Source organism: Lepisosteus platostomus, chromosome 12, assembly GCF_059453375.1.
Source record: "Lepisosteus platostomus isolate fLepPlt1 chromosome 12, fLepPlt1.hap1, whole genome shotgun sequence".
Lineage (NCBI taxonomy): Eukaryota > Metazoa > Chordata > Actinopteri > Semionotiformes > Lepisosteidae > Lepisosteus > Lepisosteus platostomus.
Genome location: NC_142622.1, coordinates 22,242,118 through 22,256,611, shown reverse-complemented (window position 1 = coordinate 22,256,611; position 14,494 = coordinate 22,242,118). Strand labels below are relative to the sequence as shown.

Below are 14,494 nucleotides of genomic sequence, written 5' to 3'. Positions count from 1 at the left end.
CCTCAGTGCAATTTGATACCCATATCACGTGAGGAGGACAGCGATTCCCTGCTTACTAGTGACGAAATCAATCTGCGACATTTGCGTTTGGAGGCCATGTGAATATTGCTTCCTTCGACCAATAAGGTGAGTATATTGTTTATGAATTATATTACACCTCAATCTTATTTTTAAATTTAGAGGTTGGGTGATGAGTAACGAATGGTTTTGTGGCGTTAAGCACATATTTAATGTGCAGTCTTGTTCGATAGTCAGTAAGTTAGGGCAGTGTAACCGGCAAGGTCAGAACGGAGTGTTTCCGCATCAGGTTGTGCAATAGATCAATTCTACTGTCACTACAACATGAATTGTTGGACACTACATTTTGAAACATAGTAGACAAGGGCTTTCACGTACTGTACGGAGTCTGGAGAGCTGTACAATGGTCCTGTGGTTGTCTTTAGGTGATTGTCACTATGTACAATGTAGAAAGAGGATGATGAATATACATACACGATAACGATTAGCGAAATTAATAAGTGATCTCATAATTTTCATAATAAAATGCATTACTTGTCCATGATCTTGGAACCAGAGGCTGCAACATTAACAGAATCGCGAAGTGTTTCTCCCTAGCCCTAATTTACCCCCCAGTCTCCCCTAATCCCAATCGCCAATCATCCATCAATTCTCCGTCCGTTTGCCCTGTTGAGTGTCTCCAGAAGGGTGTAGTTGTTCCTCGTTAAGATTTGAACATTTTACGTCCCACTGGGTCACTGTATTGACTGGGGAAATTACTGCATTGCATGTTTTCAGTTTAACAAGTATGTTAATTATTTAAACGAATTAGCAGTTATTTAAGAAGTGCCAGTTGTGTTCCGTGCTTGCAAGGTCGTGAATTTCATACCTTAATCTGCTTAAATTTTGTTAACCTGACTGGGGGACCAAGTGTATTAGTCCCGGTATATTTCCTGTTCACTCAGTGCAGGGCCTGCAGATTCCCTTTCAGCCCATGGCTGATGTGTCCATAAGTGCTGAGGACTATTGTGTATCTGTAACTCTCCCATTTTCTTACTGTTGGAACTGTTGATAGGCGGCGATATCCGAGTCAGGGCAATCAGACGGCAAATGACCCAGAACTGCACTGGTGTCATCACAGCTATGCCGTGTGTTCTTGTTATTGTTGGGCTGCAGACTGTGTATGTTTGGCCTATGCTCAGACAGGGCTATTTCTTCCCATTTCTAAGAGCCGTTTATTGAAGACCTCTGTCTAGCAAGTCTTTACAAATCCTTCATATCCAATTCCCTGTATAAGCAGAAGTATTCCTGACAACGGGATCTGGCTTCGCATGTTCCCCTGCAGGTTCAGTGAGATGAGGAGTCTAGTTCTTTGCTTGTGAAGGCAGTGGCAGCGCCTGAGAGAGAGCTCCTGATGACCACGCGATTTTTAGCCCGCTGCACCCGGCTCTTGGGTGCCCAATGCACTCGTGTTCCTGCCGTCCAGGGACGGCCCCTGGCCTTCCGTCCCCCTTCAGAGCCCCTGTGGATTGTGGCCTGGCGGCTCCCCTCCCTGGGTCCTCTCCGGGCGCTCTGCGATGGGCACGGCGTGGCGGCGGCGGAGGAATCCTACCCCAAGGCCCCGGAGCGCACCGAGCTGGACCAGCTGCTGGAACAGGCCTGCTCCCCGCAGGAACTGCTGCAGCTGTGGGCAGAACGGGGCGGCAAAGCGAACCAGGCCGCCATTGCCGTCGTGCACCTGGCACGCCTCGCGGGCGACAGGCAGGCCGCCCAGGGGGGAGAGAAGGGCGGTTCTGACACGGACGATCTCCTTTACGACTCCAGATTCCAAGACCTGCTGCACACAGTCAACTCCCAGGTAAGAGCGCCCAGGGCGAGCAGCACCTCCACCTGCCTGTGTGCAGCTGGCCAATAACAGCAGCTATAATATGAGATCTCAATGCAGCTTAACCCACTAAGTAACAGGTCAAATACAGTTATAGAAAACACCAATCCACTGCTCCACTGCACAGAATGGTGAAGTGGCATTGAACATTGCCAAATCTGTGAGTTGCAGAATTTATTCTCGCTTGTTTTTTTTTTAATATTTTAATATTTTGTCAGTGATTTTAATTGTAACAATTAGAAACGTAGAATGGGGTTAATAGATTGTGCTGTGCACGCTCACACAGTTGGCTCAGGGTGCTACAGTGGAGAGTGGGGCAGCGCAGGTGTGTGTCTGGAAGTCTGAACGCCACACGTAAGTACCTTTGCTGTGCTTTCCAGGTGTCCACAGTGTGGAACGGCTCTCTGGTGTCTCTCCTGAGGGCCCTGTCCCGACTGGGTGTGGCCCCTGGGGCTCCTGTGCTGCGCTCTCTGCAGACGGAGGCCCATTGGCGGCTCCGGCGGTTCAGCTACAGGCAGCTGGCGGCGCTGGCAGAGTGGTGCAGTATGCGGCAGCACAGCGGGCAGGAGGGGGCGCTGCTGAGGGACGTGCTGAAGCAGCTGGAGCTGCGCTGGACAGAGATCAGCGACCCACGCACTTTATCCCTCCTGATGATGAAGGTGGGACATCTGTCCGCCTCCCTCATGGACAGGCTGGAGGACAAGGTGAGGAGCGCGAAGGGGGGATGCACTGCTTGGAAATTCTTTCTCTCCTGCCTTCTGTTTGATTTGAATGTGACTTTTCTTAAATAGCCCCGTTTAGTTTATTTTGTGCAGCATTTAATATCCTCCTCTGCAGATCCCACTAATTATCTCTCTCTTTCTCCCTCTCCCTCTCTCCCAGGCTCTGGAGCTGGCCGAGAGGTTTGGCCCGGAGGAGACACGGCGGGTGGCTGTGTCCCTGGCAGCTCAGGGCCGGCGCTCGGTGCCCCTGTTGAGGGCACTGTCCTACCACCTGTTGCAAAAACCTGGCCAGGAGCTCCGCACGCCCCTGCTCATCGACCTCGCCTTCTCTTACGGTGAGGAAGGAGGGAGGGAGAGATTGAGGAAAAGAGGATACCCTGTGTGCCGCTAACAAGCACCGGAGCTCCTTGCACCTTTGATGGATTTCTCCCTTCCCTTGACCCCTGGTAGGAAAGCTCAATTTCCAGCAGACCCAGGTGTTCCAGAGGATCGCGGGTGACCTGCTGCCAAGGCTGCCTGAGATGAGCCCCGGTGATGTGGCACGTTGCGCCAAGTCCTTCTCTTTGCTCAAGTGGCTACATCTTCCGCTATTCGAGAGCTTCGCCGAGGTCTGTCCCTGCCCCACTCTCCACCTTCTCTGTCTGTTCTCTTCATTCTCTTCTTCCTGAAAACACAGCTACAGCTTACCTGATAGGGTTACGTGGGTTTCAGCTTACATTTGCAACAAAAGACCTTTGCAAAACAGAAGAATTAGAAGGTGAAAAAGTAGATAACGAAATTAAAAATTCCACACAGACCCTTACAGAATTGTTTAACATTTGAAAGCCTTGGCCTTCAAGTTAAGACTTGCCCATAGCAAAGCATTATACATTTACTTTAAGGTTCACCAGCCATAAGTTCATATTACAGTAACAATACAGTGGAGCTTGTTGGAGTGTGTGTCCCTAGTTCTGTCTGCTTCTCACTGCCCTGCATTGCTCTCTTAAGTGTCTTACTGACATCCCGTGTTGAAATTCCTGCTCAAATCAAAGGAGGATTCTTGATAAACACAGAATATACCAAACAGGACCTGGTGTGTTCTATGGGGACCAAGATCATTTGCAGAGGAGTTATATCCATAGCAGACTGCAGATTCTTAAAATGTTTCCTGTTCTGCACAAGCTTGGGCAGACAAATGGACAAACCCAGAATAGTATTGGATACACTGCCAGCAGCTAAGCAGGGGTGAGCCTGGTCAGTACCTGGATGGGAGACCTCCTGGGAAAGCTAAGGTTCCTGCTGGAAGAGGTGTTAGTGGGGCCAGCAGGGGGTGCTTACCCTGCCATCTGTGTGGGTCCTAATGCCCCAGGATGGTGTGATGGGACACTATACTGTTGCAACGCTTGCTCTGTGGAAAGCGAAGGGCATGACAAGGCACAGAAAGGCGTCATGGCCATCCACTGCAATTAAGGAAGTCTCCAGTCATGACGAGTACTCGTACCACTGGACCCAGGCTTCTGAGGTCAAGAGAGTGGGACTGCCCCAGTGCAATAGCATTCCCACTTCAAAAAAAGCTCTCCCGAACAAGTTTCTTTGTGCAGAAACAGCCGTCATCATTAGATACACTGCATTTCAGTTTCATCAGTACAGCTTGTAAAGCTTGTAATAGATCCAGCTGATGAGCAATAGGATTCTGATTTGCTGTCGTCCAATCCTCGCGTATTCAAATTCACACCCGAACCCTGTGTTCTCTAACTTTCTCTCATCACAGAATTTCCTGCAGTGCAGCGAAAACTACAGCACCACCCAGCTGTGCAACCTTCTTATGGCATTTGCTCGGCTCAACTTCCAGCCCAGCAAGGATGTTGCCTTCTATAGTAAGGTAGGCACAGCTCGGCCAGGATGGGCTTGTTGACAGGCCCTCCTTCAGGTCCCGGGGGCAGACTTGGGGATTTCACAAGGGCGCATTGCTGCACTGTGTGGTTGATCTGAGGGACTGTGTTTCTGCGAGCAGGTCCATGCTGGTCTGGAGGGTGCTTTGACCCAGCTGGAGCCGTTCCTCCAGACGGACGTGGTGTGGTCACTGTGTATTTTGCAGCAGGCCAGGCCACAGGACTTGCGGCCAGTGCTGGAGCCAGGCTTTCAGAGCAGGCTGACGGGTGAGCTTCTGTCGACACACACTCTCCAGTCCACCGCTCTGCAGCCATTTCCCTCTTTCTTCCTGTAGCCATGTGCTCCTGCTCTTAAATTCTAATTTAGAAGCTCATTTTTGGGTATGATAAAACTGTCCTTCCCCTTCTCATTTCCATTGAGAAAAACAGATTGGCACCTGGTGAGGTCAGAGATACGTGGCCTTCTATATTTGTGACTAAATCTTAGTGATCTTTTGCATTTCTTCTGCATCTGTACCGTGTCATTCCAAGTGTGCCCAGGAGAGGGCAGTGCAGGATGGTGTTCGGGTCAATAAGGTGTAGATCTGTACACAAACTGTAGGCATCGTCTCATGTAGTGGTTAGTCGGGATGCATGTGCTCCTTGCTCAAGTGGACATCCAGCATAATCTTGTGCATTGAAAAAAGCTGATAAAAACGTTCCACATCCGTAAGTGGAAAAAACTGAAGCTAGGGGCAGCGAATCTGAATTTGTACAACACATTTCTGAAAACCATGGATAGAAACTAGACTGAGAATTTAAATAAGACTGAAACTTATTTGGATGACACTTCACTTGAAAGGTGTGACCTAAATTGAGATGTTAAAAAAACTGCATGTCTTTTGCCCTGAACAGAGACGACTTTGTGGAAACTTGGTTCATATTGACAGAATCCTTAAAATATGGACAACTCCAACCCTTTTTTATCTAGAGCTGAGAACAGGCGTCTTTAAAATGAAAGTACGAGTTGTGGAGACTAGAAGTACCCCACCACGTAGTGGAAAGTGGTTGATAGCAATCCTTCCAAAAAAATTGAAATGGTAATACTAATTCCCTGCATTTATATAGCGCCTTCCATCCCAGCGTGCTCAGCTCCTAAAAGCAGGAGGCTTCCTTGTATTGACACACAGTTCTCATGTGCCTGTTGCCATGGCGGCGCTCTGACCCTGTGTGAGTTTGTGTTCCAGGCGGCAGTCCCTCCCGCACTCAGAACTACAGGCTGAAGCTGGCCCACATCGTGGCAACGGCACAGTTGGAGTACGGGGAGCTTCTGGGGACACCACCGCCCGCTCCCCCCGCCGAGGCCTCCAGGAGCCAGCCTACACCCCTGCAGAGCAGCCTGCACGAGGCGCTCCGCAGCCTGGTGGCGGGGCAGGAGGGCACGTACCGGACCGCTGTCAGCACTGTGTACGGCTGGACCATTGGTGAGCCTGGGGAGAGGGCTGACACTGGCTTTGCTGCTGCTCGGGTCCGTCCTGGTCAACTTTTGTAGGTTAACCAAGCTCCTGGATACTACACAGATAGAGCCCGTTTACTTTGCTCTCCTGTGGCTTTCTTTGACAGCGAACGTGTGAAGTCAGAGTTAAGCACCTTACATGTGGTATTTTTGGCATTGAGCTTTAAACCCTGCTTCAGTCATTTACTGTATCATGTTTAAAACAATCGTGATCTAGTGGAGTTCCAGTGGTTAACTGTGAAAGTCATGGGTAACTGTAGTCTAGTGGGGCCCTGGGCTGTAAGTGTAAGAAAAGCAAGCAGAAATATGAAATTACGAAGCAGATTTCTCATTCTTATCTGTAGTAAATGACAGCATTAACTCAAGCCAGGCTGGGGAGGCTGTCGGATGTACTGGTTGTCTCATAAGCTCACAGAAATGATTAACTGTGAGACTGTATTTGTGGAAGATTTAGACAGAAGGTAAAGCAGGTTGCACTGCCTGATGTTAAAAGTAGTAACTGTCTTGTTTAGATTATAGTTTTGGGTTAATTTTATTGTCTTTTAATTTGATATAATTCCACTTGTAAATAAGAGAGTAAATGTTACACTAATTGAGGACAATGAGGGCCCAGTTTAAATCCTTCCTAATAAGCACAAGCCTCTAGTCAGGTTCCACAGAAAGTTTTCTGGACAGTCTGTGCTCCATGCTGCCATATTAGGGCGTCACAACACCCCCTTCATTTTTAATCTTCAGCAATGGTAAGGTCTTTTGCAAGGCTTTTGCAAGGGAATTAAGGTTAGTTTGCTGTGGGCACTGCCTTGAAAAAGATGAGTGAGCTGCAGCCCAGTGGGGTGTTGTGCCTGAGAGACAGATCCTCCTGTTGCGTTCATGTGGCTGTAGTGGACAGACGCTGATGTTTTATTGCCTGGTCGCTCTGCAGACGGAGAACTGGTTCTGGATTCGGAGAATAAGCCAATGAACCTGGAGACCCTGAAGGCCCCCCACCTCCCGGGGGCCGGGGAGCCCACACCGCTCCCCAACGGAGCCAGGAGGTGAGCCGCCTGTGCCTGGCGTCGCCCCTCGACACCCCTCCGCCTTCTCCCTCTTTCCTGCCTGCTTCGTTTCCTCCCTGCCATGTGCCATGCCACCCTCCTCCACCTTCCCACTGTCTCTTCCGCTTCTACAGTAAGGCACTGTGCCCTGACAACTCAAGCCCTATCCTGATTCCTGCCAGTCTGACGCTGGCAGCCACCTTTTTAGAAAACAATGACTCTTCTTATGACGCGAGATGAATGCAAAACGCATTGCCATTTCCTGATTGATTTGTATCCTATTCACCCGAAATCAATGTCGATGTGCAGGATTGCGTTCCTGGCTGGGGAATTCCCTAATTATGGCTCACGGAGCAAAGACCTGCTGGGGCGATTCGTGATGCAGCGGCGCCACCTACAGCTGGCTGGTTTCCTCACTGTGGAGGTGAGAAAGAAGTGTGTGTGTGTGTGCAGGGGGGTGTGCTCTCTAGAAGTCATAACTGGGTCTGTGATGCCATATTATAAAACAGTCAGACTATGCCATTCAAACAAAAAAACAGCAGAAATTCCAGCTACAAAGGATCCCAGTCCAGGTTGTGACATATACATGGGAATTAATATCCATTAAGATTGATGTAATTAAGCTTGAGATCTGTTTCCAGCACATACAGTTCAAACACATGTATATACTTATAATGCATCTGATGTGTATATTTAGTGTAAAACAAGAAATGGAAATAATTGACAAGTGTGTTATGGCCTGTTCATCACTTCTGATGTGCTTTATCACGTCTGTTTGCCCAGCGAGACTAATACATTGCTTCTTGCAAAAAGCAATTAAATTTGCACCAACGCTTGATTTTCCCACCTGTGGTTTAAGTATTACACACATTAAGTTAAAATATATGCACCGGCAATGAGTCCACTTCAAAACTTACAGACTGTAAGGAGGGGAACGCAAAGGACTGTGGTGTGATGTCATTGCGTATTATAGCGCCTACCAGGGAACCTGCTCGGCCTATGTTGCTGGGTTTTGCTGCCTTGAATTTAAGTGTGGATCTGTGAGATGTGTAATAAATTGTTTCGTTAATTAGTTGACGATGTCCGTGTGAAACGAGGAGACTCATAAAAGGGACCCTCTGTATCTTGAAGCAAATCAAATATATTTCTCTTGTCAGCATCTATAGTGCACTACTGGAAATGCAATACCTCAGCAAGCCTCTGACTGCTGCCATGATCCTTAGCAATTGGCCACCCCTCTGAGGAAAGCTGAAGCCACACTGACGTTACTTTATTTCCAAAATGGCCTTCAGAACATTTTTGAGTGCAGTGTTCGCTCAACAGATGCTGTTCAGTATCCGACTTTATTGCATCTTACTTCATTTCTGCAGCAGCTGTCAGAAATGTTACAGTGAAGCAACAGGTTTTGAAAACTGCAGTGCCCCTCCAGCCCAGTAGACCAGCAGGGATAATCCTTCTCCAAGCTCCTTTACAAGATGAGCCTAGTGGCTGAGCCGCTTTTGGTGAAGGGGAGTGTGTTATATCCTGAGTTTCCTGTAACTTAGTTTGTGCGGTTCTTATCATATTATCTGGGGACTGACTGGTGTTGCTTTTTTCTTTTTCTGTTGTTTTTGTCAAGGCTGACACTGTAAAAACTACTTCCATTATAAAAACAAACTTCAAGCTCAACGGGCAGACTAGGACTAAAGGATAAAAACTAAAATGAGGTGGGGGGTATCCCAGTTCCAATCCCAGTTCCAATCCCAGTTCCAATCCCAGTCACCTGGTGACAAGAGCCATGTTAAAACTCAGTATATCACTGACAAAACCTGCCCAGGGGCCTTCTTCTGAATTACTAGTAAAAGTCATACCAGAGGACACAAATGACAGCTAAGAGGAAGTGCATTTAAAATTGGGAACTAGTGGCACTTTTTTACTCAAAAGGTTGTTGGAGCCTAGAACAGTCATGTGGCTGAAGTCACTACCCTGGCTTCTATCAGGAAGCCTCAGAATGTGATCCTCAGATCAATGGGTGTTGTGAGCTTTGTGAACTCTCTTGTTTGAGCCCTTTCTTGTGTGCATAGGGGACTTAATGATTGTCAGTCTGGTTCTGAGCCTCTGACTGGTTTAGAAAAAGCTGAGATCTATTAAATTCTGTTGTTGTGCCCAAAGCAAACTTGTAGTCTGTGAGCAGAGCCAGTGCTGCACAGATGCTGGGTTCCTTCTAGCAAAGAGAGGAGGGTGAGAGGGAGGCAGAGCTGTGATACGCTGGGAGGGGAGGGGCACTGCAACACAAATATTACATTGGGGCGAAGCATCTACTTTAAACACACTCATGTACAAGACTGAATTAAATATGAATGAGACGTCTGTCCAAGACTACAAATATAACTACATTCTATGAGAGTCTTGCTGTCATTGTCTACATAATTTCATGCCTTGCTCTTCCCTGCTGAAGCTGATTCATCGGATGCATAAATGTGTTGAAAAAGGTTCAGCTTTGGTGTCATGGGTAACCGCGCACACGCAGCAAACCTTTTCAGCTTCCCTCCTACATGCGTCAGTGATGAGTGTTATAAATAGTGAGGTCAGCTCTGTGCTCCTTTCAACAGAATCTGTTATCTCTATCTAGGCCAATCCTCTTACCCCTCAGCCAGAACTCAGGCTCTGATGATATTCACTAAATTAAGCCAGTTAGATTGGGCTTGTTATTAGGGCCTAAATAGCAGACCCAGCAGATCTGAGTTACAGCACGCCGAGAGAGTATTTGGCAGGGGTTGGTGGAGAAACTGGGTTACTCCTTAATGGCATTAGACCTCCCTGTGCTGGCAAATAATGGGCAGAGAAGAAGCAATGTCAAGTCCTGCTGATAAGAGTGTGCTGACCACAGGCATGACCAAGTGAGCACCCATAAAAATGCTGCCGTCGAGTTTCTCTGCAGTACTTCCACAACCAAGATATAAATATCGGTTTTCTGTATGACCAAGCCAAAACTACCAGAGCCAGATGTGCTTGTATCTATTTTGTGCCGGGTGTTTTATTGTGGTCTCTGTCCTAATGCTGTTTGTTATACTGTGGCAGTAGCTCTGTGGATTTCCAAGCAGCCCATAAGAGTATTGAAAGTGCAATTGAAAAAATCTGCTGAAGTAATTTGTGTGTACCAGGGTGGAAGCTCATGATACAGGTCATAGGAAAATATAGACTTTGTCATTCTCACTTGTGCACCATCCTGGGCTGAAAGAGCTGATAAATGGGTGGTTTGTACCCTCATCTAAAAACGAGTTATTTCTAAAAGGCATTTATTGATGTTTATTTGTAATTGAGGGGTTGTCCATCCTGCTAAGCTTGAGCATTGCTGTTAATTGTTTTGAGAAAGTAGGGTGTTGAAGCCTGGCCCAATGATTGCAGTTCAGTAATTGTGTTTTTCTTTTTCCGATTTTGTCCTCTTGAAGGTACCCTACTATGAATGGATGGAGCTGAAATCTGACTGGCAGAGGGTGGCCTATCTGAAGGACAAGATGGGGAAGGCAGTGGCAGAGGACATGGCCAAATAACATCTGGACAGCGGAGCCATTTCCCTAAATGAAACATCTGAAAGGAAAACACAAAATAAGGATTAGACAGAAGCAAGCAGCTGGATTTCTGTGTACTCACAAAGAGTTTGTCCATCAGAGGCATTCCCAGCAACACTTGCAGCCCATAGTTTGAGTTCTAGAATGCCACTCAGGTTGTCATGACAACCACCTGGGAATTTCCCTCTGCCCATGGAGATGGCTACAGGGAGGCATTCAGAAGCCTGGTTTTGGATGCAGTATCTATGTATAGTAGGTTGAGCCAGCGGAGATGGAGAGTCAGATACAAAGTGTGCATCAAGAGAAATACCGCGTGAGTGTGCAGAGGATGCTGAAAGGGGAGTTAAGAGTTTTCCAGCTCTCTTGCTTTGCTGTCAGCAAGTAAGAGCTGCCATGTGACGTTATAATACTTGCAAGATAAAGTTCTTGTTAACTGTGCAGGCTGCTGGTGATGTATGTGAACTCAATACCAAACTAATTAAAATGGAAAGGAAACTCCACAGCTCTCAGTGACTCAATTAAAAGAAGAAACCTTAATTTGACTATTTTAATGCTTTGGCTGCTGCCTTCAGTGAGAATAAAGTTTTTAATTGATTTCTTTAGAGGTGCAGTTTTCTTTCCTGTCTGGTGTAATACCACCAAGAGTGTGTCCTGGTGCATGTCTCAAGTTTCAGGAAGAGTTCACTGAAGACCCCTATTATATCACAGCTTCTTACGTAACTCTGTACACTACGGTGAGAGTGACATCTATGGTAGCCATTCAGATTAGGTTCCTGTGCTGTCCTTTAGGACAGTGAAGACATTATCTTTTTAGGGTACAGTAAAATGGGTCTGGGACACCTTGTCAAGAACCAATAATATATAGTGTGGCAATAAGATTTATTTTAACATTGCCTTGGTGACTTGATACATGTTTTTATGTTGGTGAAGAACTGTAAAATGTTGTATCCATAGAATAATGTTTACAGTTTAAAGTTGTATCCATGATAGGCCAACATGGTGGCACAGTAGTTAGCATTGTTGTATATTCTCTCTGTGGGTTTCTTCCAGATGCTCCAGTTTCCTTTCACAGTCCAAAGACATGCTGGTAGGTTATTTGGCTCCTGGGAAAAGTGACTCTGGTGTGAGTGTATGTCTGGACGTGCCTTGCAATGACCTGGTGTCCTGCCCAGGGTGTATCCTGCCTTGCGCCTGTTGCTTACTGGGATAGGCTTCGGCTCCCCCATGACCCTGTACTGGATAAAGCGGTTAGAAAATGGATGGATGTACCTGGGATCCTGAACGTCGGTTTTTCAAGGGCTCTCAAGCTAATGAGAATACAATGCCAAAGTTAGAAATGTGTTCAGTGACCTGAACAACAGGACGAAGGAGGTTGATATCAGCTTCAAGCACATAGTTCAAGTAGGTAATGTTATTATAGTAGCATGTTCCAAGATGAGCAGAACACATTTTGGGACAGCTTGTCTCTTCCCTTCCAGTTTTAACACATAATCTTCAGTTTCTAGTTTATTGTGTGCGAGAGAGGCCTGTTTAGTGTTTCTTTATAATATGCTTTTCTTATTAGTACAATGGCGATATAATCCTTCTCTTATTTGAGTTTAGATGGGCTGGAGTGTAGCACAAGGGTGCCCAGGCATGGGTGTTTGAAACCCCGTTAGACAACTTACACTGATTGCCAGGTCGGTATGTAAGGGAGCTTTGTCTAGAACAGGGCATGTCAGCTCTGATCCTGGAGGCCAGCAGGGTGTGTTAATAACTGGGATCTTATGTTATTGTGGAGCTTTTGGTTCACATCTGGTTTTATTCCAAACTGTTTATGCTTCTAGAAAATGATCAGGGGAGCAGCTCTCCAGGAACACCTGGCCGACGCTGCCAAGTCCGTTAAGCACAAGAGTATCACTCTGTGCTCCTTGACTTGCCACGTGGTCCCAGCTTTCTGAACTCACTCAGCCAAGGGCTGGAGTTCTGTACGTTTTGGCTAGCACTGCACCTGTGTGTGGAACAGTCCAGTGAACAGGACCACGTGACAGAAGCGGACAAACCATAAAGCTGGAAGTATTTCATTCCAGATTTGGCTTCCTCGGGACCTGTGGTCTCTGAAATTAAACTTTAAAAATTGCCACAGACAGGTTTTCTCAATGCTTCGTGAGGGAGCGATGTACTCTTTATTTTCTGGCAGCGTGATCAGTCCAGTCGAAAAAGATTTGTGGGCAGGTTGCCCCTACCTGCAATCTTCCTGCATCGGCATCTCCTCATTACCCCCATTGTAACCTAACTTTAGAGTCTGTAATCAAGACAGGGACCTGTCTGGGCAGAGGAGTAACAATGAGTGCATGTAATAGATGTACAACAATTGGTTTAAACCATCACATCAGGCATTCCAATCTAGAACTGATTGTGGAATTTGAGTACCATAAATATGAACATATAGAACTTTGTCTTCAGGAAGAAATGTTTAATTGAATTTGGAAACTTGCATTTCTGGGCTACTTTTATGTTGTAGGGGAAATTATGATGATGAGTGAAAAGTTTTAGTGATTGCTTCCTTGAAATACACAAATTAGGCAGGCTGCCTGTGCATATTTAAAGTTAAAAGGTATTGCTGCAGGCACCACCAAAAAAGAGCTTTTCCTTGAAATGACTCATTTCCTTTTCCTTCAAAACTAGGTTTGCACATGCATTTATATATTGAGATCCATTGAAAACCCAACAAATGCTGTTATGTAGACCGTCTGGGCCTCTGTTATAAATCCCATGCCACTCCTAGGCCCGATCTGCAGGTACTCTTCTCTAGCTGGTGGAGTGTCAATTCTTTGTCAGTGAAGGGATTAATATGAGTCACCTTCTTCGTGGGAGAATGGACTGCCTTTTAATAAATGGCATTTTGTCTTGATTAGGCTATTTTTTCTCCCTTGACCACTGCTGTGCTGATATGCTATCTGAGCTAATGTTCCAGCTGATGCTGCTTAATGCGCATGTTGTCCTCGCAGAATTTCAGTCTTGGCCAGAAAGGAATTTCTTCCCTCCTCTACCAGTGTGTGAGGCCAGCCAAGGCATGGGGCACTCAAGTGTTTACTTGTGTCTTTTGAAAGGCGACCATATAAGATCCAGATCCAGTCCTTCATTCTATCCAATCCAATCATTCTAATTACTTCAATGCTCATTTTTGAGTGAGCCAGCTAACATTTAGGGGGAGTCAGATCAGAGAGGGTCTAATAATCCTCAGTTGCAGGCCCTGACCTGAGCAGTCATCTCTGCTGCTGCCAGCCAAGAGTTAAACTGCTCACCTTGAAGACGCGGCTGTGATTGAGCCCCGTACTTCAAAATATCCTTAAAATGCCGCTGCCCCCACCTGCAGAAAATCTGCTTACCAGGGTGCATCAAGAGCTGTTGAGCACGAGGCTGACGTCAAACTGGGAAAGAAGGGGGAGGTGGGCAGGTTGGAGCCTGTAAAGCTGTAATTTGCTATAACAAAGAGATCTGGCGAACTGCAAAGCAGCAAAGGGTAGAAAGAAAAGGCCGGGCACATATGCACAACAGCACAGGCCAGCCAGTCTTGAATGAGACTTGGCAAGGTGCAGCCTGCACCAGTGAGAGCCAGCTGGGGCATGGGGCCCTCCACAGCTCACACTCTGCACGGTATCTCGGCAGCATTCGCAGAGAAACAGCTGCGGATGCAACCTTTTAATTTTTGTTTTGAAGAGTAGGGGCATTCAGGATCATTTTGTTTGTGCATCACTTCTGCTAACCATAGCTCATCTTCTGCGCATTATGCATCCGAATACCATATATTTCAGAACCACCGAGAAGAGATGCACAGGACGACCAAATACAGAGGTGTTGGTCTGTGCTTGTCTTTTGGTGCTGAATGGTGTTTCTTGCCATTGTCTTCGTGTCATCTTTTCACTTTAATATGACAGGGTTCTGTCTGTGTTTCAT

The 14,494-nt window shown here is 46.7% G+C and overlaps 1 protein-coding gene across 1 annotated transcript; it reads left to right on the top strand.

Annotated features, from left to right (window-relative positions):
* Window positions 1–11,157, top strand: tbrg4 (transforming growth factor beta regulator 4). The gene is made up of 11 exons (XM_088601386.1): window positions 1–126; window positions 1,343–1,855; window positions 2,263–2,586; window positions 2,765–2,939; window positions 3,055–3,212; window positions 4,355–4,465; window positions 4,598–4,742; window positions 5,702–5,938; window positions 6,893–7,004; window positions 7,314–7,428; window positions 10,436–11,157. The coding sequence occupies exons 2-11, from the start codon at window positions 1,412–1,414 to the stop codon at window positions 10,535–10,537; spliced, it is 1,923 nt and encodes a 640-aa protein (XP_088457512.1). The 5' UTR covers window positions 1–126; window positions 1,343–1,411; the 3' UTR covers window positions 10,538–11,157.
* The last annotated feature ends 3,337 nt before the right edge of the window (window positions 11,158–14,494 follow it).

Bases quoted from the DNA above. Each gene is read 5' to 3' on its own strand.
- tbrg4 (XM_088601386.1), top strand. From the start codon at position 1,412: ATGACCACGCGATTTTTAGCCCGCTGCACCCGGCTCTTGGGTGCCCAA. The intron at 3,213-4,354 runs GTCTGTCCCTGC...CTCTCATCACAG, and splicing joins TATTCGAGAGCTTCGCCGAG to AATTTCCTGCAGTGCAGCGA. The intron at 5,939-6,892 runs GTGAGCCTGGGG...GTCGCTCTGCAG, and splicing joins TGTGTACGGCTGGACCATTG to ACGGAGAACTGGTTCTGGAT.